The sequence below is a fragment of the Centroberyx gerrardi genome, chromosome 1 (assembly GCF_048128805.1).
Source record: "Centroberyx gerrardi isolate f3 chromosome 1, fCenGer3.hap1.cur.20231027, whole genome shotgun sequence".
In the NCBI taxonomy this organism is placed as follows: Eukaryota; Metazoa; Chordata; class Actinopteri; order Beryciformes; family Berycidae; genus Centroberyx; species Centroberyx gerrardi.
In genome coordinates this window covers 13157102-13181587 of record NC_135997.1, presented here as the reverse complement: position 1 = coordinate 13181587, position 24486 = coordinate 13157102, and the positions used below count along the sequence as shown (strand labels likewise).

The 24486-nt window shown below is 42.5% G+C and overlaps 2 protein-coding genes across 2 annotated transcripts; both read right to left on the bottom strand.

Annotated features, from left to right (window-relative positions):
• Window positions 1-33: 33 nt before the first annotated feature.
• On the bottom strand, window positions 34-4612 carry eif3jb (eukaryotic translation initiation factor 3, subunit Jb). The gene is made up of 8 exons (XM_071905927.2): window positions 4505-4612; window positions 4234-4343; window positions 2833-2884; window positions 2626-2717; window positions 2408-2504; window positions 1992-2171; window positions 1787-1860; window positions 34-1250 (listed from the first exon to the last, which is right to left on the bottom strand). The coding sequence occupies exons 1-8, from the start codon at window positions 4515-4517 to the stop codon at window positions 1119-1121; spliced, it is 750 nt and encodes a 249-aa protein (XP_071762028.1). The 5' UTR covers window positions 4518-4612; the 3' UTR covers window positions 34-1118.
• A 1475-nt stretch (window positions 4613-6087) lies between these two features.
• strc1 (stereocilin 1) lies at window positions 6088-23658 on the bottom strand. The gene is made up of 28 exons (XM_071905930.2): window positions 22956-23658; window positions 22802-22826; window positions 21336-22698; window positions 20370-21179; window positions 19753-19818; window positions 19534-19644; window positions 19176-19330; window positions 16708-16894; window positions 16062-16177; window positions 15650-15779; window positions 14924-15106; window positions 14324-14362; window positions 14054-14224; window positions 13507-13647; window positions 12592-12653; window positions 11994-12129; window positions 11556-11644; window positions 10806-10941; window positions 10440-10636; window positions 10043-10133; window positions 9578-9758; window positions 8864-9039; window positions 8181-8336; window positions 7844-7986; window positions 7508-7656; window positions 7055-7152; window positions 6747-6897; window positions 6088-6185 (listed from the first exon to the last, which is right to left on the bottom strand). Exons 1-28 carry the CDS (start codon window positions 23656-23658, stop codon window positions 6088-6090), a joined length of 6063 nt encoding a protein of 2020 aa, XP_071762031.2.
• Window positions 23659-24486: the final 828 nt, after the last annotated feature.

Genomic DNA, 24486 nt, shown 5'->3' with positions numbered 1-24486 from the left:
AGTATTAAACAAGAACAGAAACACAAATGTTCATCCTTTCGACCAGTGATTTATTAAATTAGATGCATATAAAACACTGCAGATGCTGGTATCTTCCACATTGTACTTATCCAATTGTCCATGTAACATTGAAACTGGTCAATTGCTAGGAAAAAGGAGAAATATGCCCCTTTCTACTAACTGGTAGCCCATATGAAGACATGGTGGGGTGAAGCCCATAAGCCCCCGCTCCTCATCACACTTGATACAAGCCTGCAGAAGCAATGATTAGAAGACCAGTTGTAGCAAGTTAATCAACTTGCCTGATCCATACTTTATCTGCATTAGTAGAAATCAAATTAGTAAATTACATTTTTGTCATGCACAAAAAATACCTATAAGCACTCTTTGCTCCAAATTTTCAAGGATATTCCAGAGATGTATCCAGAAAATGGCTGTGAGGTTTGAAGTCACATTTATTACACTTGTCTATCCCTTTTATCTTACAGTGAATGTATGTGCTCTCTGTAAAATTACAACTACTACTTACACGTAGCGTCAGTTTCAAAGTATCAACAATGTGACTTCCCGAGGATAAAGATGAAAGATGTATGGAATAACTGTTCAGTATTTGGCAACCAAAGTTATAGATACTATATACTTTCCTGTAAGAAAACTATCCACAGGTAAAGTGAGATACCTATAATATTTACAGACATTCTGGGTAAAGAAATTTGCATAGAACCTCATATGTTTCTATGTCACTACACTTATAACTGCAGTATTTAATTTGCCGTTTTGATGGGAGCAACATTTAATCCAAAATGAGCCCTACAAAAACGGACAACAGCAGTTAAAATGTATTCTTCGTTGAAGCTGGGTTACCCAACAGATAGTAAATGATGTGTGTGAGTGTGTTGGAGGCTGAATGAGACAGAGAAAAGGCAATTCCATATGTATGAACATAAAGAGTTGGTGAGACTGGATGCTCCCTGGTATAGTCCCTCTGGTCATTGAAGCAAAATGAAGGGGGCAACACATAGTTCAGATTTTCCAGGATGGCACTGGACAGCATGAGAAGGTACAGCTGCATTTCTGAGGGGTGGGAGGGGGAAAGGGCAGTGGTGATGGAGCCAATGTCACATGAAGTCCTCATAGTCTTGGGCGTAGCCACCATCAAACTCTGCATAGTCAAGGTCATCTCTCATCTTTGCTTTCAATCCACCACCGGCTAGGACTCCTGTCTTCTTCTTCTTCTTTCCTTTGTTTTGCTGTGAAAACAAATAAAAGCCATTTACAAAAAGGTGTTACACTTAGGTTTTTCTCATTTAAGTACAACTCTGAAACTATTTATTATTATTATTACACACTGTAACAAAAATAGCAGCCCCCATTATCTGCTTCCTGCTTTGGCCTAATTGAGAGTTCTCTGGCTCAATTCCCCACCAAAACTAAATATATAATAATAAATAAAGCAATCTGTTAGCTGTTACACTGGTATGTTGCACATGAAAAGCAGCATGGAGGGGACATAAAGGAATACGCTGAATGAAAGCATTGCGTAGGTGCTATAGACGGTCATTTGACAATTATATATTAAGATAAATATTATGCAGGTGACAATAATTGGTATAAAAACTATGTGAGACCATTTCAGAACACAAAATTACCAGAATGAGGATTTTGCAGTTAGTTTCTACTGTGAACGCACTTCAGGAGAACAGCTAGGCAGACAGCACCCTCTACTGAATATAAACTACACACAGGATTCATCTATGGAAAAAACGGCAAGCATGCAGTCACTTACTTTTTCTTGTTTCTGTTTTTCACTAAGTAGGACTGTCAGGGAATTACTGACTTTCTTCAAGTCTTCTACTTCCACTGCAAGAAGGAAAAGACAAATTTGTATAGGCCAGGTGTGGCAAGTACAAAGGTTAAGGTAATGTAGTGGCCACCGGTGATCATTAGTGTTGTTCAGTATTAAATGACCGTATATGAAATGTTGAGCTTACATGAAATACAGAGTTCCCGAAACAATGAATCCAAGAAATTTGAATAATGCACAGATTTTTCAAACTGGCATATCTTTTCTTTCAGCAATTTTTCAAACTCTGTGAAGTCATCTTTGGAAGATGGACACATGGCATCAATTCCAGTGACATTGTTTGTGGTGGGGGTGCTGCTGCTGATACCTGAAAAAAAACAAAAAAAACGTAATAGATTCTAGTCAAAATAAAGGAAAAACAGTCAGTTGGATCTCAGACTTTCTTCTAAAAACAGCGGCATATATGTGTCTTGAATGTATAGAGGAATACAAGGGTAAGATTATAAGGAATCAAGGACAGACTTTAACAATCCAGGCCCTAGAATAAGATTCTTAATTGAATATTAACTACATATTCTCCTGCACAATCTGAACCGGTCTTACCAAAGGCATCTTTTGCTAGCTCCAAGTCTGCGTCCTCTTGTAACTTCTTCACTCTTAACTTCTCTGCTTGTTGTTCTTCAGGAGTAAGCTCTTCTTCCTTTAGTAACAGTTTCCACAAAATGAAAATGCAGAACATCAGTACGGGTGACAGAGAGGGCCACAATGTCTGTGGCATTGTATAGGAACTGGTCAAAGGCAGAAGAGGAAATAATACTTACTTTCTCACGCATTTCCTCTTGTTTTTTCTTTAACTGGTTTTCTTTCTCTTTGATTTTCTCACTCAGCCTTTTCTTTTCAGATACCTTTGTCTCTGAAAATTAAAATAATGGCATAATAAACAGGTGAACTATTGCGGTACATAGCTTAGCCATGGATTAACACACAGCTATTACACGTCCTTGTGAAATAGGCAATTACTTGCACACCTGTTTTTTTCACCTCCACCTTTTTCTCCTCCTCATCATCATCCCAATTGTCCTGTGGGGAAAAGGAGAAAGATGGGACTGAATTGTCAGTTATAGAGTTAGCAAGCTACACTGGTAAACTGGGGTACAAATCACTATTCAAAAAGGCACATTTCAATTTAATATCATTACATAATAAATCAGTTGAATGGAAATGTGCCAAGGCAACAAGGCCTAATGAGTTTGAATAGCAAGGAAATAAAGACTGTAGTGTCAAATATGGACATACTAAATGGGCTTACTTAATATACATGTACAAGGAAAACAACGAGCTGGGGAAAGCAGCATTTATAGTGACATAACATACATTAAGCAATTATCAACTACCTAGACATGAAACCAAATTAAAAATTGGCTAGTGGTTAATGACCAGAGTGTATCCCTTACAAGCCACTAACATTTTAACTCCATTTGGACAAACAAACAATCTGTTTTGTACTGTGGACATAAAATCAACAGTAGCTTTTTTGGCTTGGGCACCATATGCCACAGAATCTGGTGAACAATTGAAGAGGCCTCTACCAGCCCTTTCCATTGGTGAATTATCTGAGGTTTCTAGACAGAAGCCATGAGAATAATCAGGTAATAACCAAGTGTGATGGAGGAATAATCGAACACCAGTTTCCTCCAAAATGTCTGTCAAAGTTGGAAAGTTCTAGGCCCAGTTAAGTTGAGTCATCCCCAGCTCATGATTTCATCTGATTGTGGCTAAAATTAGTTAGCAAGCTAACGCTGCCTCATGTTTCCAATACTAACGTTAACCAAGTTAAGAGATAATTCAGTACATGATATAAATACTAATCTCGTACAATCACTTGATGCAGACAAGTTCAGGTGATGACATAATCGTCGACATTAACCTAACATTAGCCAGTTACTTGCTGACTTGCTAATTTAGCTTGCGAGTTTGCTAGCCAAGTGGCCCGACAAGTGGTTAGCTTTGAGCTAACGTTAACCAACATTAGCTGAACCAACCATCCAAGGATTAATTAACCGACAACTTCTAAATACAGGTAAACAATCATAGCGGCTAGAAATTAACTTTAATCTACAGCCGTCAGTTGTCATGGTGACATTGATTTAGCTATCGTTAGGACTATGTTAAAGCGACTAGCAGCACAGCTATCGCAGCCGCTGGTTGCCAGAGCCACATGAGTTTACCGTTAGCTAGCATAAGGCTAACATGGGCTGTGTTACGATTGACAGGCAGCAAGCGACCGCGCCGAAGCATGGCATCAAACCTAGGCGACAACGCTGGAAGCTAGCTTGCTAACGTTATTTAGCCGGGCCGACAGCTCACTGAAAAACTGTAGTTTGGTTTCATGACAGCTCATACTGGACAAGCGTTTGTTAGGTAATTACCTTAACATCTTCTTCTTCGTCTTCGCCTTCCCATTTGTCCAGCACTGCCACTGCCGCCGTCGCCGCCGCCGCCTTTTTAATCGGCTCCTCCAGTTCGAAGTTGTCAGCGTCTATAGAAAAACAGGAATAATCAAAATCGTACATAGTCAATCTACATCTAACGTTCGCTAACGTGTTAATTTAACAATATCGCTATGTTATACATGTATAACAGGGAATGTAAACGCCAGTTGATGTATATATGGGTATCGTTCCCAACTTAGTTTCTCACCCCAGTCCGCCATGTTGGCTGTGTTGGTAGTGTTTGACAGCAGGATCGAAGTCAGTGCAGCAGCCCGTTGGCCCCGTTCAGAAACAACACCTACTTTCTAGACTCCACTCTTTATGCCGATCTGGTGACCTGACTTCACTGGATGGCTTCAAGCAATATGACAGGAAACTGATCTATTATCTATTTGGGTGTATTTCATTAAATGGTAAAATAAATATGCAAACACCTGCCCTGCAATTTGAGTTGTAGCACAGACAGAGCAGTGAGTGGTGGATGTGTTTCATTTGTTGTGTTTTCTATTAATAGTTAAGTAGAGGTTGTTGCTCTGATCTTGTGTTGGGCAACCTGGGTTTGGGATGTATGTAATGTGAAAGAGTTTGACATTGAATGGGGTTGTACCTACAATCTCAGCAATATGGGTTGTTAAAATTGGCCAACCCAGACCAATGGGCATATTTTGCTTCATTTAATGAAAGACACCCAGATAGATGGGGTGGATCAGGGCAATCAAAAATCTGATAATTAGCTATAGCTCAAAGCAGAGGTTGTGTCTTCTTGCTTATTCCTCAGTCCTTTCACAATTAGATGGTGATCATTTTAGTAAATTATACTACAGCATGTCCATTACAGGTTTCTTTCTTGTTGTCTTTTGGTTGTCTTTTGTTGCAATGTCAACTTTTAATGTGAAATGTGAAAATAGTTTGAACCTCTGCATTGAGCGCTCATAAGAGTAAAAATAGAAAACAAGATTCAAGCATAGGCAGAATAGTTCCGTTTATTAATTTAGGTCCATGTTTATCATACCAGAATGTTTGCACAACAATACAAAACTCACAGCAACAAGTAGACCAGTAGTTTATAAACCAGTCCAAGTGGATCAGTTGTTATTAAGCTTTATGTACTTGGATATCTAAACAAGATCATTCAGGATAGATATAAATGTACCAAATGTTACAGCTCTCACACAGACAAAAACGTTTTGTCATTTCTAAAAAAATAAATTTTTCAGGTTCACAACACAGTATTGCATAAGGAGTTGCTCATAATAACTCTGTTTTAATCTTTAAAGTATTTTGGTTGCTGTTCTGGGTATGGCGTCGCATCCCTGAGAAGGCTACAGCTGGTTTTCATTCAGGTTCCCAAAAATAAAATGAGGCCTAAGTGTAATGAAACTCATTCTGCAGGTGTGGGTTAAATACAGTGGGTGCTTATATATATATATATATATATATATATATATATATATATATATATAGTATAGTATAGTATATATATATATACTGTGTAATTCTATTTTTTTTTAATCTCTTTTATAAGTTACACAATATTCCTTTGGTTTCTTCAGTGCTGTATGCTGATATGTAAAAGAGATAGCTACACAAATAAATTACAACTCACTTGAGGGCTGATACACAAAATAAATTACAAACCCATAAACAAATAGAAATCCTGAAGTGCTGCTCATTTCAAAGAGATACAGTATTGCACAGATAGATCAGATCATCTTCGCAGTGTGGTGGAAGAGATTTCTCCTGGTCCAGCAGGGGTGAGCGAGGTCGTGTGCCAGGGCCGAACGGGGCAAATCAGGGCATGGCGGGGCAGGGCAGCAGGATCAGCAGCATCAGCAGTCCCATCAGGAGACACAGAGGACTGGGGCTCACTGCCAGCCCCGATGACCTCCCTGGGCACGCACACACACACACACACAAACAACGACACTGCGGTCAAACCAATACAAATGGAGAGCTGTGCAAAATATAATGCCCATTGGTTATACTGTACATCTTTGTATTTGGGCATGTCGCAAACAAAAGGCAACGTAAAACAAAATTCACATGATCTCGGCCAGTTTGGATTATGCCGTCACACTTTCTGGAGTTGCTCCATTACGAGTGAATGGGAGAGCTGCTTTGTAAACAACATGACAGTACCTGGGGTGATATTCCAGCAATTATGGGTACATTTTCTGTTTCAGAGCTGGGAGAGTTAGGGCCTCTATGAAATAAACCTCTTACAAATGCTATGACTCCACAAATTCAACCTCCCAGACATTGACAAATGCGATTTAAGTGAATGACAAGCACAGATAAGAGTCTTGTTTTTGAGCTTTGAGAGAGGTTTGTTCATGCTCACTAATTTTGGTGGATTGTCCCAAGATCATACGAATTATGTGAATTTTGTGAACATAAGTACATGTTTCTAATTATCAACAGACCAAATTGTCCAAGTTTCAGTGATTTACCTCTGAAGTCTACGGGCCTGTCCTCCCAGGGTGTCAGCACCATAGCCAGCGCTGTCCGCTGGACATCTGACAGGGCCGCTCGCTGTTCAGCTGTTACTGCGACAGCCTGCTCATAGGAGAACATGCTGATCTGGCTCTGGTCAAACACCACCTTGAGAAAGTGACACAACAGACGGAAACATGAGCGAAATGGGGAGAGGCAAGATTAGGAATTGTCAAGATGAATGCATAGACATAGGACAAGATATTTTGGGCCCCAGAACAAAAGCTTTATAGAACTTCATAGACTTGTTTTGGGGAAGACTTACAGCAAACTTCTCAGGTGGTATCAGTGAGATAGCCAGAGGCGTGATTCCTTCAATTTGCTCTTTCACCAAAGCTGACATGGACATATCTGGAAGACCAGCTGCACAAAGTGGAAATGTTTCAAAGAGAGTGAACTAGCACAAAAGAATGCTCCCAGAGCTTAACAGCCACTAACACCACGATCCAACCATAACTGAGTGAGGATGTTCACATCAGGATGCCTTCACCTTAAGCTTGCGAGCATATATAGCATGCGGAAATAGGATATAAAACAGTAACATACTTTCAGACAGAGGACTACAAGTGATCGCAACTTTGAAACCAGGGCAACTTTCTGTCAAAGATTCAAACCTTTTGAATTGTATACCAGCCAGAATTCTGATCTCAACAAATCAGTGAGTGATGCAGAAAGTGAATGTCACACCCTCAACATGAGGAGAGTGACTGTGCCGTACCTGCCAGAGCTCCAATCTCAATGAAGACATCAGTCCCCCATGAACTTGTGGGTCCAAAAGCAAGGCTGTGGGTCAGAAGGCCAACAAGAGCCAGTAGCTGCTCCTCTGAGCAGGACAGCCTCAGCTGACCCAGCCACAGCACGGCCTTACTGCAGCCACCAGGGGGAGACACACCAGGTCACAGTAAGTACAAGGAACAGAAGAAAGGGAAGGTAGAAATTAGTCTGGACAGACTTCCTCCTCCTGTTCTTTTACAATATTATGATTGAACCTGAAATGTGGCCTATACTCCAGGGCTCAAAGAGATTACTATATATTTTATTTGTTTTGTCTCACCTGAACTCCACAGCATTGAAAACGCGCATCTCTGTTGCTTTAGCTCCACACACAATGTATCCCATTGCCACCAGTGTGCTGGAGTCTAGCTGGGTAGGACTCTGCTTGGTCGAGTTTAACAAGGTGGTGAACAGCACAGCCAGCTAGGATGAAAGAGACGGAGAGAACGAGTGACCGTAAAATACTGTAAAACAGGATTGTATGGTGGACGTATTAACATGTACTGTATCTTCACCCTGTATTGTGATGTATGCCAGTGCTACTTGTACAATTTGTTTCAGAAAGCTAGTGAATGCAGCGTATGTAATATGTCTATGGCTGTGACCAAAGCTGCTACCTGTCTGTCTCTCCAGGTGTTGACTGCTCCCATGGCATAGATACTCCTCAGCTCGGACAGACGGAGGGTGCCCAGCTCCTCTACTGACAGCTGCACCGCTAGTCCGCCCAGCTGAGCGATCAGGGACGGGGACATGGAGTAGATGGGGCCATACACCTTCATACACACAAACACGCCATCCCAGAGGGACCCCAGTTAAAACAGGGCAGACATCATTATTTTAACAAAATTTCACATCCATAAAATCAAATTCACCAACTCAAAGCCGTTATTTACTGTTTTTGAAAACAGTACCAAACAATATATTAAAACAGTATCATCTTCAAACAGTAAAAAAGCTATTAAGACAGTGACAGTACACAGTGCACTTCTTTAAATATATGTTTGTGAATGTGCAGATATTATGTAATTATCATCCCCTTGCTCTGTTTCTTCACAAATATGTAGAAGATTGTTATTACTTAAGTATCACCTTTGTGCATTTGTACCACATGTTTTGCAATAAAAAAAAAAGACAGAGCGGATATATTAACACCTGGATTAAGGAGGGGTTTAATAAACAGGATGTATGGAAATTCCCCAGTACAGTAGGAGCCTTGAATTAAATGCATCTGTGACGAACATCGGTGATGTTCCTCGCTGTGGCAGTTCTTGCATGATGGATGGATGGAACAGAATCTCACCTCTTTGACTTTCTTGAGCAGCAGGGTGCGTTGGTAGGGTGTAAGGAACGGGTCGTGGCCCATCAACTCCAGACAGTTGGAGAAGGCCGATGAAGACATGTCTGTCAGACTGTTAGTGGTCCAGGCAGAGGGAGCTGTCGTGTGCAGAAGCGCACAGCTAGGAATCAAAGCAGGAGCTGGCCAAGGACAAACAGGGAGATGGATCTGATCAGGGGATGCTGCAGACATCTAGCATATAGCACAAGTATCATTCATTTACTTAGTTATTTTTGTCTTACTTTGTTGTGTTGATTACATAGTGTTGAGTGAAAACATTTGTCATTATTCTGTAGTGATAATTTGGTAGCACTTTGTTTGGATAGGCCAATGTACTCAACTAACTATCAGGTGACAAAAAGTAGATGTTCAACAGAGTGTCACTTGCCTATTTGGTGCATCTCCATAGACTGTAACTGTTACTATGTAACTGTAACCCTGACCCCATTTTTAAACCTAAACCCAACCCTACCCTACCCTGACCCTGTTTCTAACATTAACCCTAACCCTAAGATTAACCCTAGCCCAGACACTGAATGTCTATCTGCTTTTCACACAATTATGTGCATCACTTGAAACTCAGTAGACTTTTAAGTGACACATTATAGTTGCTTGATAGAAAGTTGAGTTTCGGCATTAGTGTTCTTCCAGAGATTTAAGAACAAAAGTGCTGCTCACATGAGAGATGACCCACTTTGAGGAAGCCAAGGAAAAACTGAAGAACGAACTGCTGCTTTTCAAACAAACTCCTCCTCTCCTCCAGGTCTCTGCCCTTCATACAGTGGACTCCCACATCCCCATGTTCCCACTGACTCTGGCTCAGGAACAACCGCTCTATACGGCCCAGGGTCATCGAATCCTTTGCGCACACACACACACACACACACACACAAATGAATGGTCAGGTGGACAACAGGAACTCCACCACCTGATCCTGACACCTATTGGAGATGTGACACCTCAGGGATTCATTTACAGCCTCTCCTGCCCTGGCATCAAGTAACAATCCCGACACCCCACTGTGGATTTCTGGACGTGCAATGAATCTGTCGTAACAATATGTTTTAACTATTCTCAGGGGCAATTTGAATATGATGCTAAATGAATAGAGTAGACTGAAAAAAAGTAGCGCAAAAGACTCACTGGGGAAATCTGCTGCAGCTTGTCTTTGGGCAAGAAGAAGAGAAACCTGTCCACCTGACTGAGTGTTACGTGGTTCCAGTTCTGGACTGGGCTGTGAGGGAACAAAACATTTCATCATCATGCAAAGACAGCCATAGTGTGTGAACAGTAGGTGTTTGCACATCGTTGTCGTGTGAAAACCGTACATCTCCAATTTTGATTTTCATGTTTTCACTTCAACTGAAGGATTACATGGTTCCTCTATGGGTTGAGAAAATTCTACGACCTCTTGGGCTGGAAAATTGGACAAACTCAAAAATGCATTGCAATCAAGCCAAAAAAAACAAGGCTGTTTTACTTAGTTCCTGAGAAGTTGTCATTTTGGAGACGCACGGTTTTCTTTGGATAACTGCATTACCCGAAGGTGCCAGGTTCTTCTAGGATGCGAGCCACCAGGTCCCTCTTGGTGGAGGTGTAGCAGAGCCCCCGGAGCAAGTCCAGATTGTAGACAAAGAAGCTTTGGTCCAGCTGCACAAACACCTCATCCACCACAAAAGTCGCCATAATGCCCAATGAACGGAACTCCTCCTCTGTGAACTCGCCTGTGTACATGCCCTGGGGGAAAGGGTACGCTTCAACACAAGTACCGTCGACCACACAACACCACAGACCAAACCAGTAATACCTGAACATTGATCAACCTTTCTTCATTCATTCGCACTCCTTCCTTTCCATTCCTTTTAACTTTCTAAAAGTGTAGTAACACATATGCTGTTCCACTGACCATCCTCTGCACTATCTTGTCCACCAGGAGCTCCTGTTTGGTTCTAGAGAGCAAAAGGAAGTGATGCGGGTCCTGGACAATCATCTTCCTTAGAGTATCCATCATGTTCACAGGGAACTTCTTGATGCTGCTCACCCTGCGAGCAAACACACAAAAAAAACAATCGCGTGAAAATCAAAAATACACTGGTGTTAAATAATATAGGAACCATGAGCAAACTACTTGTTTTTGGTACATTTAAATAACAAATATATAGGAAGATAGCATGATGTAACATAAAAATTATATAAAGGTTACTTCTTTTCATTAAGCACCTAAGAAATCAGTAAATCTCTATTCATAAAATACCATTTAGACCCCTCATGAATATGAAGTGTGATCTTGATGGTTATGGGCTGTTTTGTCACTGAGCCAATTTTGGTTAAGTTGATCAAATATCTTCTTTTTACAAGGAGAGTGAGCAGTTCACTCAGCTATAGTATTTTTTTTTCAAATCTATTTTATCTGTATATTGTCTTCTTTAATAGACCAAAAACAAATACACAGGGAGTTCCCATATTTGAGTGAGTGAGTGAGTGAGTGAGTGGAGTGATTTTTTAGGGAAGATTTTTGACATATAATTCTTGATCATCTCTAGTGAGATTACCATTTCCTTGTTTTTTTTTGTGATCATGATGACATGCCTGAAAAACGTGTAACATGTAACATAAATATGTGTAGTGCACTAATCGATGACAGCTGCAGACTCACGGCAGGGCCAGGGCGATCTCAGCTCCAAGTTCTCCAAGCAGTTCAGAGAAGAACTCAAACTGATACAGCTCCTTGATCACACACTTTTTCTGTCCAGAGGAACAAAAAAACACCACAAATGCTGTCAACGACAATGGAGTCAAAATCACACTTCTTCTAGTAGAAAAAGATATGTTGCAGATGAGGCTTTGGTATCTGCTATTAACCTAGTGTGAAACTCACTGTCATTCAACATGATAGCTGCTATAAAGGTTTTAACTTTCTCTTAAAACAAGCTGTTGAGTGCAGCACCTCTGGAACCACATGTGCCCCTGCTGGCCTTGGATCAAATCGCGCCAGAGCTTTCTCTACTCTGTCTCCCTCGCTACTTTCGCTCTGTCTAAATAAAGAAAGAATAGATGGATAAAAATAGATTAAAAAAAGTTGAGTGTTATTTACCAGTGAGGTGTGGAGGGGAACAGGCTGCTTTCTGAGGAAGGCCAGGATTCCTTTCACCGCTGAAAACGAGGGATCGGCCTGGAAGAGCTGCCGTAAGACCTTGCAGCTCACACCCTGACCCACCGTCCCGAGAGTCCTGGTTACACAAAGTGTCAGTGAATACACATAGCATGTACACATAAAGCTGTAAAATACTGATACACCATGAAGGACCAACATAGTCAACGGAGACTCTGAAAAGCCTTGTACCTCCAAAATATCAACTTTTCAGGAACTAAGAAAAACAGCCTTGTTTTTTGCTTGATGGCATTGGATTTTTGACATTATCCAATGGGTTTTGAAAGGGTTTCATTAGACCAAGAGGTCAGAGAATCTTCTCATCCTATGGAGAAGCACGTAATCCTTCAATTGAAGTAGAAAAATGAAAATCACTAAAATTGGAGTTACAGGGTTTTCACATGACAACAGCCATGTGAGACTAACAGTGATGCATTCAGAGCCTCTGGATCTAGGACGATAGGAATGAGCACAGAAAGGATGCTCATTCATCTCAAATGTGCACACCACACACACACACACACACATTAATTGCACTTACAGGAAGTCTTCTTTAATTACTTTTGGTTTAGCATTATCCACTTCTGTGAATATAGCTTTAGCCTGGGAAGGAAACCAGGAAAAAACATAGTTAGTGTATGTTAGTGTACATTATATTATGCATGTTGTGTGAGCTGTGGTTCATCATGTAGTTTGTAACTTGCTGGTTCAGAGCAGCTTTCTTCTCCTGTATGGTTTATGCACAGATGTTTTATGGGGTCAGAGACAATGGAAATCTGATATGAGGATAGTTTTTGTCTGTGTTGTTTGCATGTAAAGATGTGTGCACCTTGTGTATTCACAGACAAGTCTATTCATACTGTCACTGGTGACGCAGCCTTTGCTTCTCTTGGCTTAATAATTCAGCATCTAATCAAGACAGTGTCATACACACCTTCACATGACAACAGAGGAAACACACAATGTAGAGTGTGAAGCATGAAGTGACATCATTCATAACACTCACAGTCTCGGAATACAAACTGTGTGTGTGTGTCTGTCTGTGTGTCTGTGTGTGTGTGTCTGTGTGTGTGTGTGTGTGTGTGTGTGTGTGTGTGTGTGTGTGCATTTGTATATGGACTTAAAACCAATGGACTACTCTATAATTTGGCCAAACTTCTGGGCAAACTTTAATTTGTTCTTGTTTTAATTAATTTGTGCATTTGCCCTTTTATTTAACTGGCATAATGGGGGCGCTATAGTTGAAGGTCAAAATTTCAAACTTTGAAAGGCCATAACTACTACAAAACTGGTCCAATTTTGATGAAACTTGCATCTTGTTACTGCTTGGCCCAAAGGGTGCCTGCATCATTTGTGGGGGAAGACAGGTTCATAGCTGTTGGTTTGTTTGTCGAGCCATGTGGACAAGTAAAGTTGTACTCCTATGGTGTGTGTGTGTGGGAAGGCGGGGCTGCACCTGCTGTGTGTTCCAGGGTCGTGTGAAGACGGAGGTGCTGTTGGCCACCAGCTGACGAGTCCTGGACATTACACTGAGCAGCGGTGTGCTGGAGAGAAGAGGCTCCACGTTATTCAACCAGCCGATCACAGCTGGAGAACCCTGCACAAAACAACACAAGACAACGTGTCACAACCATCTTCAACAAGGGAATATTTGTCAAATTCAAGTAAAAAAATGGACAGTGTGTAGTCAATGTGTGTGTGTGTGTGTTAGGAGTGAGAATATTGATAGTTATGACAGTAATAAGATACTTTGGCCTCAATACCACTACTACTACTACTAATACTATTAATAATAATAATAATAATTTGGTATTCAATATTGCAATTTATCGTAACGTATTCTAATTTTCTTTCATTTGAGTACAGTAAAAGCCCATTAAATATCCCTTAGGCCAATAGAATTTCAAAACAAGATATATTTCTGTGTAAAAACCCTTCAATCGATATATGTATGCATTTAACTCCCACCACTCTTTGTGTGTGCGTGTGTGTGTGTGTTGTACCCATAGTTTGGTGGCAATAGCATTGGCTTGTGGAGGGCTGAGGCCTGGTTTGTGTTGGGCCATGGCAGGTAAAGCCGACAGCAGGGTGTTGGCAGTCAGGGTCCACAAGGTCTCTACCTTCACCCCAATAACGAGGGAGCCGAGCCCCTGCAGCACACCTGGAGCACTCAGCTGGGCAGAAAGGAGGAAGATGTTGGACAAAGGGGCAAAGAAGTAGGGGAGCATCTCCACACGAAACTCACATTCTCATATGTTTAGGAAAGTACTCACTGTGTCACCTGAAGTCAACTTGTCGACAATTATTGCAGCCTGAAAAACATTTAGAAGGGTAAGTAAAAATGCTTGTGGTTAACCTTTCAAATGGTGAAAAAAAAAGAAGGTTTTGTCTCCTGTTCCTCTCCAATCCTGCTGTCTCCCCTCTCTTTTAATCTACTCAAGACTCCTTATGGCATATGAAGGCAAGACAGCAGCTGTGAGGCTGAGGTAAAAGTAAGAGGCTCTAGTTCAGATGTTAGCTGAGGGTGAAGTAACGCACAGGTCCTGGCCTCATGCATCACCTCACCTCAGGTCAGTGTCTTGAGGACTGACTGCCTGTCAGCTGTTCTTCCAGCCTACAACCCCCACCAGCTGCCAGCAAACCCAGCCATGTATGACAAATTAGGGCTTGTGCAGTGAAAGGGATTGACTAGACCAAAGCTTACTGACACCAGACATTTCTCATCTGAGTCGTATCAATTCACTTGTCAAATAGACAATAGGAGTGTTGGCAATGGGACCTGGTCCTACTGAGAGCTAGGTGATGCTTGTGCTTGCCAATTCCTAGATGTTGTACATGTAGGTGTACATCACAGGTCGAGCATGCTGCTGTACCTGTGCGGGAGTGAAAGACACAGAGGAAAGGGCATGGAGGGCAGGGCGCAGCTGTGATTGGCTGAGCCCCTGCAGGAAATGCACACCCAGCCAGGGCAGGAAGGGGGCCAGCTCTGCCAGCCGGTCCGAAGTGAGTGGGGATGGGAACCTGAACTCTGTGCTGTTCAGGAACAAACTGAAGATCTGGATAGAAGGATAGGAACAAGAATGGAGAGAATATGTGTTAAATGAAAACTCATTCACACACCCACCAACACCTACATACTGTATATACAGAATATTACGGATAGGGTGATATGCTTATTTTACGATACGATTCGATACGCAATATGGGGTTCACGATTCGATACAACCACGATACGATGTAAAAAATAAAAGCTCAGTGACAACAAAGTCTGTCTGTGCAGAATTATTTTTATTTCTTAGCCATAAATCTTTCTAGGAATGGCACTGGCTTGCTAGGATGTACAATTTAAAATGTCATTACAAAGTGCAAATAATATAATTTTGATGGAGAGCTTGTGAAATTGTGATGGGCAAGTACAGCAAAATAAAATGTCGCTAATATCGTGATTCATTTTTCTGCCCCACGATACGTATTGTCAATTCTTTTTGTATTGCGATATATTGAATTTCGATATATTGTCCCATCCCTAATATATACACACACACAAACACACCATGAAAAACAATGAAGGCAGCACATATTAACTTGGCTGGTCCTACCATGTGGCTGGGCAGGCTGAGGCCCTGGCGGACACAGGTCATGATGTTCTCCTGGATGACTGAGAAGGCCTCAGTGTCTTTGTAAACCAGCAGGTCCTCTGGCTCTGCCAGGCAGGTCAGTTTACCCAGCCTAAAAGTATAAGCACTAGTTCAACAACACACACCTGGCTGCAGATGAGGGGCTTCCTTCCAAAACGCTAAATGCTAATGCTATGTATATAACAACTTTAACACTTTCAACTTATACACTAAGAATGTACTCAGAAATGTAAAATCAAAATATATAACAATATGTTTTCCAGTGGGTTGTCTTGGTGTTAAAGCATTTACGAAAGGCCATAACTATTGAGCTAATGTGTTATAAACTGTCTACATGGACAGAAGAGTTTGAGGTGTCTCCATAGCTCCTGACCTGGTGAAGTGCTCAGCTGTCAGGTTTCTGTAGCTGCCTATAAGGCTGTGAGCTACAAACTGCTGCTGGAGGGGAGTCAGGGAGTTGATCTGCAGCACATCCAGCCCCTGCAACAGCTGGGGATACATGACAACACAAAACACTGCCATTAAATCATCATGAGGCAGAAATACAATTGTAGTAATTTTGTCTAAATATAATGTGACGTTGAACACATTTTGGAAATAAGTAAGTATGTGCTATTTGAACATGGCAATAACAAGGTCACATATTCAAGTTCACCGGTGGTCAAAATGTAAGAGATAAGAAATAATTCAGCTGTCTGCTGCTTCACGCCCTTGAGCGTTATCATATGAACGATGCATTCCTAAAACCTTCTTTTGTATTCATATGCGAGCACTGACAGGTCAGTCACCATTGTATCCCTGGGCCATTCTTAATTCATGTGTTCCTATCTTTACTTATTGAACGTCAGTTACAAGCTCAAGCATATAAGACACAATGGTGGTGACGGAGAAGGAGGTGGCTTGCTATGCTTTTGACCAGTGTGACAAGTAGCTTTGCTGTGCCCCGGGGCTAATCGAACTGACAGAGCGCCGGCTTCTCGGGTTTCCCAGCCAGGTGTCAGAGCTCAGAGGGCTGATACCTGAGCAGGTGAGAGGTGTTGGAAGTTGTGGAAGGGCAGGTAGCCGATCAGGTTACCGGTGTCCCTGATGACTGATGGACCACCTCTGGTTATGTTGAGGGGGCTTATAGCCTGGTCGTACCACTGGCCAAACGCCTGCCGCTGTTCCACAGACATGAGCAGCAGGTTCCTGTTAATGGTCTCCCTCCTAGAGGAAAATAAATACACACAGACAGGTGTCGGTTGGACGCAATGGTCTCATATATTGGTAAAATTATGATCTTATCAGAGTTTTATTGAATGTGTTTTAACCTTTTGTATTATAGCCTGCTTTGGCAGCTTAAGTTTAAACAATAAAAAGACTGGGGAGCTTGGTGAAAATAACCAGTAAGGTTACTGGTGTGAGCCAGACACAAATGAAATCTTTGAGAGACAAGTGATGAGTAAGGCCAATGCCATTCTCCACTGTCCCAGTCACACTCTGGGCACCGCTTCATAGTATCTAAACTCAAGATTAAAGGAACCAGGGACTCATTTATCGCTACTGCAAACAGATTGCTTAATTTGCACAGGAATTGATGTAGCATCTCATGTATAAATAAGACATTTATTTATTATTATTAATTTAGTTTTTATTGCACTGTTTTGAGCTGCTGACTCCCTGTCCAGTCATATCAGCTGATGGCTGTATGGAATATGTTGTGGAGATTTTTATGTTTTATCATGCTGTTATGTGCTGTATTTTTATTAGGTGTTATTTTTGTGTGCTTTTACTGTAAATCCTGTCTGCAAACCAAACTGAATTGAACTGTACTCTGTTAGAAGCAGATGGTAAAGACTTAAACTGGACTGGGGTGGGAATGCATCTGCACTGCTCTAGAGATTGCTGTAATAGCATACCTGAATCAAACTGAAATATAGACTTTATGTTCTGTTTCTTAATGGAAATAGTGGGCATCTGTTACCTATATTCTGTGATTCATTCATGTTGACTCAACAGCAAATACCTGCACACAAATTATGGCTTTTCTAGATTTAAATCTAGCCAGCTAGCTAGTTTCCTTCACTTTGTATCTATAATGCATGCTCCTAACACCTCAGGGCACAGTGACACATCACTTCTTGCAGAAGCCTGACACCAGGGGTGTGTTCAGATGGAAGCAAGTGTAGAAAAGTGAGAGAGCATGATTGTACACCATTGGAATAAATCATATTGTTCACTACATTCTCTTGGCAAATGCAGCTTAAAGATCAAAATTGAGTGGTACACACTCAGTATCCACTTTCTTAGGTGCACTTATCTAGTACTGGGCAGGACTCCTTTTTGCCTCCAGAACAGTCTGAATTCTTCGAGGCATGGATTCAAGAAGCCTGTACTATTGACACCAGGAAGGATGATCCATGGGTTCAGGTTGCTTACGGCAAATTCTGGGTTCATGTTGCTTGCGCCAAATTCTGACCGTGTTATCGGCGTGTCACAACCACACACCAGGATTCGTTGGACCAGGCAGTGTTTTTCCACTCTTCCACCATTCTTGTTCCTAGCCAACAGAAGTGCAACCAGGCAAGGTCGTCTGCCGCTGCAGCCCCTCTGCTTCAAGACTAGACAAGTTGTTGTGTTCTGAGATGCCCTTCTGCTCATCACTGTTGTACTGAGCTGTTATTTGCATACTTGTGGCTCGCCATTCTCCTCTGACCTGCCTCATCAATAATGTTTTTTCCTCCACACAGGACTTCCACTGACTGGATGTGTTTTGTTTATCATATCATTCTCTGTCAATTCTAGATACTGTAGTGCACAAAAATCCCAGGAGGACGTCAAAGCTGTGCATAAATGGGGAGGTGTACATAAAGTAGAAACCAACTGTATATTACTTTTCTTAGTAGTGTAAGTAGTGTAATTCATTATTTTGATTTCAGTAAGAAAATTACAATTACAAATAAAAGTGGTTACTTTTGCTATCACTGCCTCTGAAAGTTGAGTTTTCCAAAAGCTATATACCACTTTTTTTTTTCATCATAATTAGTTTTCCTCTCAGTTGACATACTGGCACATACTAGTATGTTGGCACATACTGAGGTAGCTCAGATGCAAATGGCAGAAACTTTCACTTTTCCCAGGTGGAAGTATTCCCACTACCTTGATTTTGTTGCGCAAAAGGATGACAAGAACATTGCTGTCAATTTTAAATTGTATGCAGGTACAAAAAAAATCATTCTACTTCAAATACCATTCAAACAGCACCCCAAATTGTTAAGTATTCTTAAGTGTGCAAATGTATGCAGATATGTGTAATTTAGATACTGAAATTCTTTCTTCTGACTGTGCTGCTGTCTGCCGCGCTGTGCTATTTGACTATCCTGATCATTCACACAGCAGTGCACAGGAGTAATTATATTGCTTTTGAAATGAGTGACACAGTACTCTTTTGAGTGCTAAGCCCAACACTGCTAAGGATTAGCTGACACACAACAGCACTGTCACTCACACATTGATGTTGTTCTGCAGTGGAGGCAAAGCTTGGATGTCGGCAGGACTGGCCTTGGACAGCAGGGGAGCCAGCTCAGGGAAGAGATTACCATCCTTCACCAGGTGGGTCTGGAACAGCACTGACACCATGGTGGACAAGTACTCATCTGACAGCTGGGAAACAGAAGCAAACACAAGTCCTGTCTCAATAAGAGTGGGACACACTGTTACTGTTACTGTGTACTGTGTAATCAACTGAGACTAAACAGAGGCTATAGCACAGAGACACAGTGCTAAAAAAAAGACCAGGAAGAAACAGAAGCAGACTGCAACACTGATAAAACTAAGTAAGTTGCATATGGAGCCAGCTGCTTCACCTGCAGAGTATCCTTGTTTCTGCTGTAGTACTGAAGGATCTGCCTGACAGTGGTGATGTCAACTGCACTGAGCACTGGCCTTAAACTGCCCAGTGGGATACGGAAATACTCCTGGAAACACGAATAACATGAAAACATGAATGCATATGTAAGACCAAACATGTACAGATCTTGAAGACACAATTATGTAGTCATCATTAAGGGTGTGGTATATGTCACCTTGATTAGGAAGAATCCATCACTGGTCACATCCCTTCCTGTCTGCATTAAGCTGGTTAGCACTTTCTGCAGAGGGGAAAAACACACACACATAAACACAGTTGTGACACTATTAATCATACAAGGAAGCCATATCATCTGAAAGTCAATGTTGACATGTTATTCTAATTGTCAAATCCAGTGTCAGCCAGTTGAGATTACACCCAGAGGAAGAGATTTATTATGTCGATATCGATGGCAGGAGTGCAACTGTACACCAGCAGTAGCTTGGCCGCAGACCAGAGGTCAATTACAAGACAATAGCACTATTGGGAACTGATATGGATGATTAATTAGATAAAAATATAAAGTCCATGAATTGTTCTCCAGAGAGACTGGGTATTGTAAGCTCATCTCTGAATAAAAGATGAGGAAGAAATTCTACTCAGACTGTCTGAATTAATCTGATTCCAAGAAACCACTGCAACCTACTTCATTGGTCTTCATTCCCCAACAGATTTCCCTGTTCATTCATGAATTCAATCATCCAAAGGCAAAAATTGTAAAAATAACATATTCACATTTTGATTGATTTGTTCTCTTTTTTCAAAGCATGGCTGTACAATCCAAATGCCTACCCCAAAGCACTGCAGCAAGACCCTCTTGTTGTCAAAGTTGGTCTCCTTTTCAAGATAGACAACAACAGACTCTAGCACGCTGAGTCTAATGTTCTCAGTGATGCGCAGTGTGGTCATCTGGCTCTCCTCCAAGGCCACCAAGATCACCACAGTAATGCTGGAGGCCTGCTCCAAAACTGTAGCCATACGCTGAGTCAGCAGCTCCTCCACCCTGGGCCTCATAGCCTCCAACCAGCAGCGCAGAATCACCTGTAGGGCCTTATGCGGAGCAACCCCCGGCCGGCAGACTGAGGTGAAGTCAGCAGAGCAGGTCCAGTTGAATCGCCTCACCAGCTCTCTAGCCAGGCAGGGCCGAGACTTTGGAATAGTGCTGTTGGTAGTGTTGGTGTAGGTGGCACACAATGTGCTCACCCACACACTAGAGGGCTCACGGGCTAGCAAAGACAGAAGTCTAGCATTAGGGCAGATAGAGGAAACAAAATTGACCTGGTCATAATCCCAGCAGAGAGCCAGGAGTGCTGCATCTGGAAGGGCTACACCCCAGCTGGAGTACTGGCACTGCTCTGAAGGCTTGAATCCCATCAGGCCGTCTCCTTCTGACCCATTAGTGGCAGAAGGTCCCCCAGTACTGGAAAGGTTGGCGCAGTGCTGGAGCAGCCAGGTGTTGTCCAGATTGGCCAGGAGGTTCTGGAGAACTGTGGCATTGGAGCAGACCTTGGAGGTGAAGTCGAGTGGGTCGAGCTCAGCGCAGAGAGCTAGCTCAGTCATGTCCACAATGATGGGCCTGGTCCAGTCTGAGTACTTGCACACCTAAGGCAGAGGCAATTATGAATACAAGATCAGAATACAAATTCAATGCTGTTGTGGATTGTAAAATAACATTATGTAATTATTGTGCATTATTGTGCATACAGGACGCATAGGGCTCAGGTACATAGATCCATGTGATCTAGCTAAAATACCAACCTGTGGTATCACCTCTATGGATTCCTTGTCTGTGCAGGCTGACATCATCCACGCGTTCTGGGGGTCCAGCGTCAGCTTCTCAAACAGAGGCAAGTTGCAGCAGACATTCTTCTGGAAAGCAAGCTGATCATGCTGCCAACACAGGCCGACCACTGAAGGGTCCATCTGCCGCTCCCCCCACGTGTGGTAGTCACACCAGTCTGTGATGTTGAAGACCAAGGGCGGGTCCGTGGGTAGGGCGCTGAGTGAGGTGGCGCAGTGCTCTTCAAGCCAGGCATTCGCATCGTTACGTAGCAGCTCATTTAGAAAGGTTGTGTTAGAGCAAACCTCAGTAACGAAACCGTGAGGATCGAGGCGGATACACAGCGACATGACATCGATGGTAATGAGCATCACGTCGTGCCACTGCGAGTAGCGACAAGAGTCAGCCACAAGGGTATTGATGTTGGTGTGTGTGGGTGGTGGGACCTCTGTACAGTTAGGAATCAGCGCTGCATTGTCAGGGTTGGAGAATAACATGGTGAAGAAACCCACATTCTCACACACGAGCATCTTCAGCCTGTCACCGTCCAGGCTCCAGCAGAAGGCCAGTAGGGAGAAGTCCACCGGCACCATGGCCTGGGCCATCCAGCTCTCATAGCGGCACAACTGACTCACCATATACCCAGGGTCTGCAGAGGAGTTGGCACAATATCCCCATAGCCAGCTGTTCTTCTTGTCTGACACCAGCTTCTTCATCAGCTCACCATTGTTACACACCTGCCTCACAAACTCCTCACGGTCATTATCGCTGCACAGCGTCACCAGGCCCGCGTCCACCTCACTGCCTCCTGACCAGTTGACGTAGTTACAGAGGAGCTGGTTGAGGCTGAGGGCCGACCTGGCCACCCGGAGAGGAGGAGGAGGAGGGAGGGGACGAGTCTCTGAGGGAGGGGGGACAGCAGGGGAAGGTGTTGGGTCCCCAAAACTGCAGTCCGACGACCTGCTGCTGAGGAGCGGAGACACCAGAGCTTGAATAGCATAACAGGTGTTGCTCCACACCCGCTCTAACTGCGTAGGGGTGAGGGAGCTCAGCGCCTGGCAGAAGGCGAGAAGAGATGTGGAGGATCCCTCTCGCGAACTCGTAATGATGTCAGCACACAGCGTATCATTGAGCACGGCCAGATTGTGGCGATCGCACTTAAACAGGATGTCTTGGGCGTCGTCGCTGTCGTTATTCCCCCCTTCGAAGGTGCGGCTGAAGGAGACGCTGTGTGGGGTCTGGCAGTCTGGACCCGGGTAGCTGCACAGAGACTCTTCTGGAGCCAGGAAGATGTCGACTATTGAGTTACCAAAGGACCAGCTCACGTTGTGGTTCAATCCCCTATACAAAATAGATGTTCAATAAATATGGAAATGATTAAGCGCTCTTTGAATAACAGTGACATTTACAAAAATGCCTTGCTGGATTGCATGTGATGGCTTACCACATTAGGAGCTGCTTGAGATCCCCTACAGAACAAGTGAGGAAACAATTTCATTTGCAGCACAAAATTGTGGTATATATTATATGGCATAACAAAACACACAAGGTATTTTACACACATTAAAATATCATATTACTGAAAAATAAACTGTTACCTTGGTGGCAGTGCTCGCTTTCATCTAAGGATGGAATTTTAATTCCAAACTGTAACCCTATTTTTACATAGTCCATTGGTGCTTGGAGTAACTTCACCAAGATCTTTGACAAATATGTCACAGCCACATCCGCAACGCTATTCAGAGTAGACATCAGATTCCCAGTCAGAGGGAGACTTGACAACGCAGTCACAAACATCTCCTGGAAACCACTTAGGTCCACCGTTGGCAGTTCCTCCATCCTGAGGTAGGATCTCAGGAAGCTAACTGGCTCTTCATCGCTGCTGCCCGTCTTCAGTGGAGCGCATGTCTGGGATCTCAGAGATGACAGGAAAGTCAGAAACGGTTTACCCAACTCCAGAGACACTGTCTTTGTCAGTTCTGCCTCCAGTCCGCAGTCCTCTCTCCCAGACGAAATACAAACTAATGTCTTAGGAAGGTTCTCCATGAATCTCTCTCTCAGCATCGGCCTGAAGACTGCATACAATTTGCTCAGAACACCATAATATGCAGTCAAGTCAACACTCTCCAATATGGAAAAGGGACCGGGCTGGGAAGTGGCCTCCTCTGAATTCAGGTTCGTGCCACTCTTTGCCCTTGGATGTGTACTTTTATCCTCATTGGATAATGAATGAATTTGATCAATAAGTTTCTGGATGTCTTCGTCTAATTTGATGGACTCATCAGTAGTTCTCTGTACCATTTGGGTTTGCGAGCACACCTGCTTGACGTCACATACAATCCCTGTGGATAATACAAAAAAGGAAATATTAGTATAGGCTCACCATCACTATGACATTGGTGAGAAACTTTGTACATCTGCCATATTGGTCCTATTTTGAAATTTTTAAAATTGTTTAAAATTACAGGCTCCAATGATGTGATATGACAAATACAAGTTACTTTTTTCCTATTGTTTATAGTCAGAAAATAAAAAATTAGGCCTACTCTTGTCTTAAAAAATGAACTCAAATTTATGTCACAACTAAAATTATTATAGCAGCATTTTTTTTTTATAACCAAAAATATTGTCTCAGGGTTTAAAGGTTGCAACAACCAGTCCTTACTCATCATGAACAGTTAATACAGCTTCATTAGGAACCACTTTTTACTCAATAAATACGCATATAGGCTATATGATTGATCAAATTCTGTTAATGCCATGGAAATGTTCTGTATCATTTGTCATGTCATTTCTAATTTCTATTATAATATGGGTCTATATGATTATGGCTTTGATTCAGACAAGTTCAAGTTACAGCACACCTCTCGTATTTTGTACTTACCAAAAAGGATGCACACCAGGAAAATAGCTGGTGTCGACCACATTTTCTTGACTCTCCTGAATGTCGTTCCAGCAGGCAAAAACCCACTTAAAAACTCAAAATTCAAAATAAATGTCCGCTTTGCTTATCCGGTTGATTTAGAGCACAAAATCAGTTCAGGCAGAGGAACCGGGCTCAGAATAACGACTTTCATATTGGTGAACTGTACTGGGACAGGCTTCCTTTCCCCCTCTCCCAGGAAAACA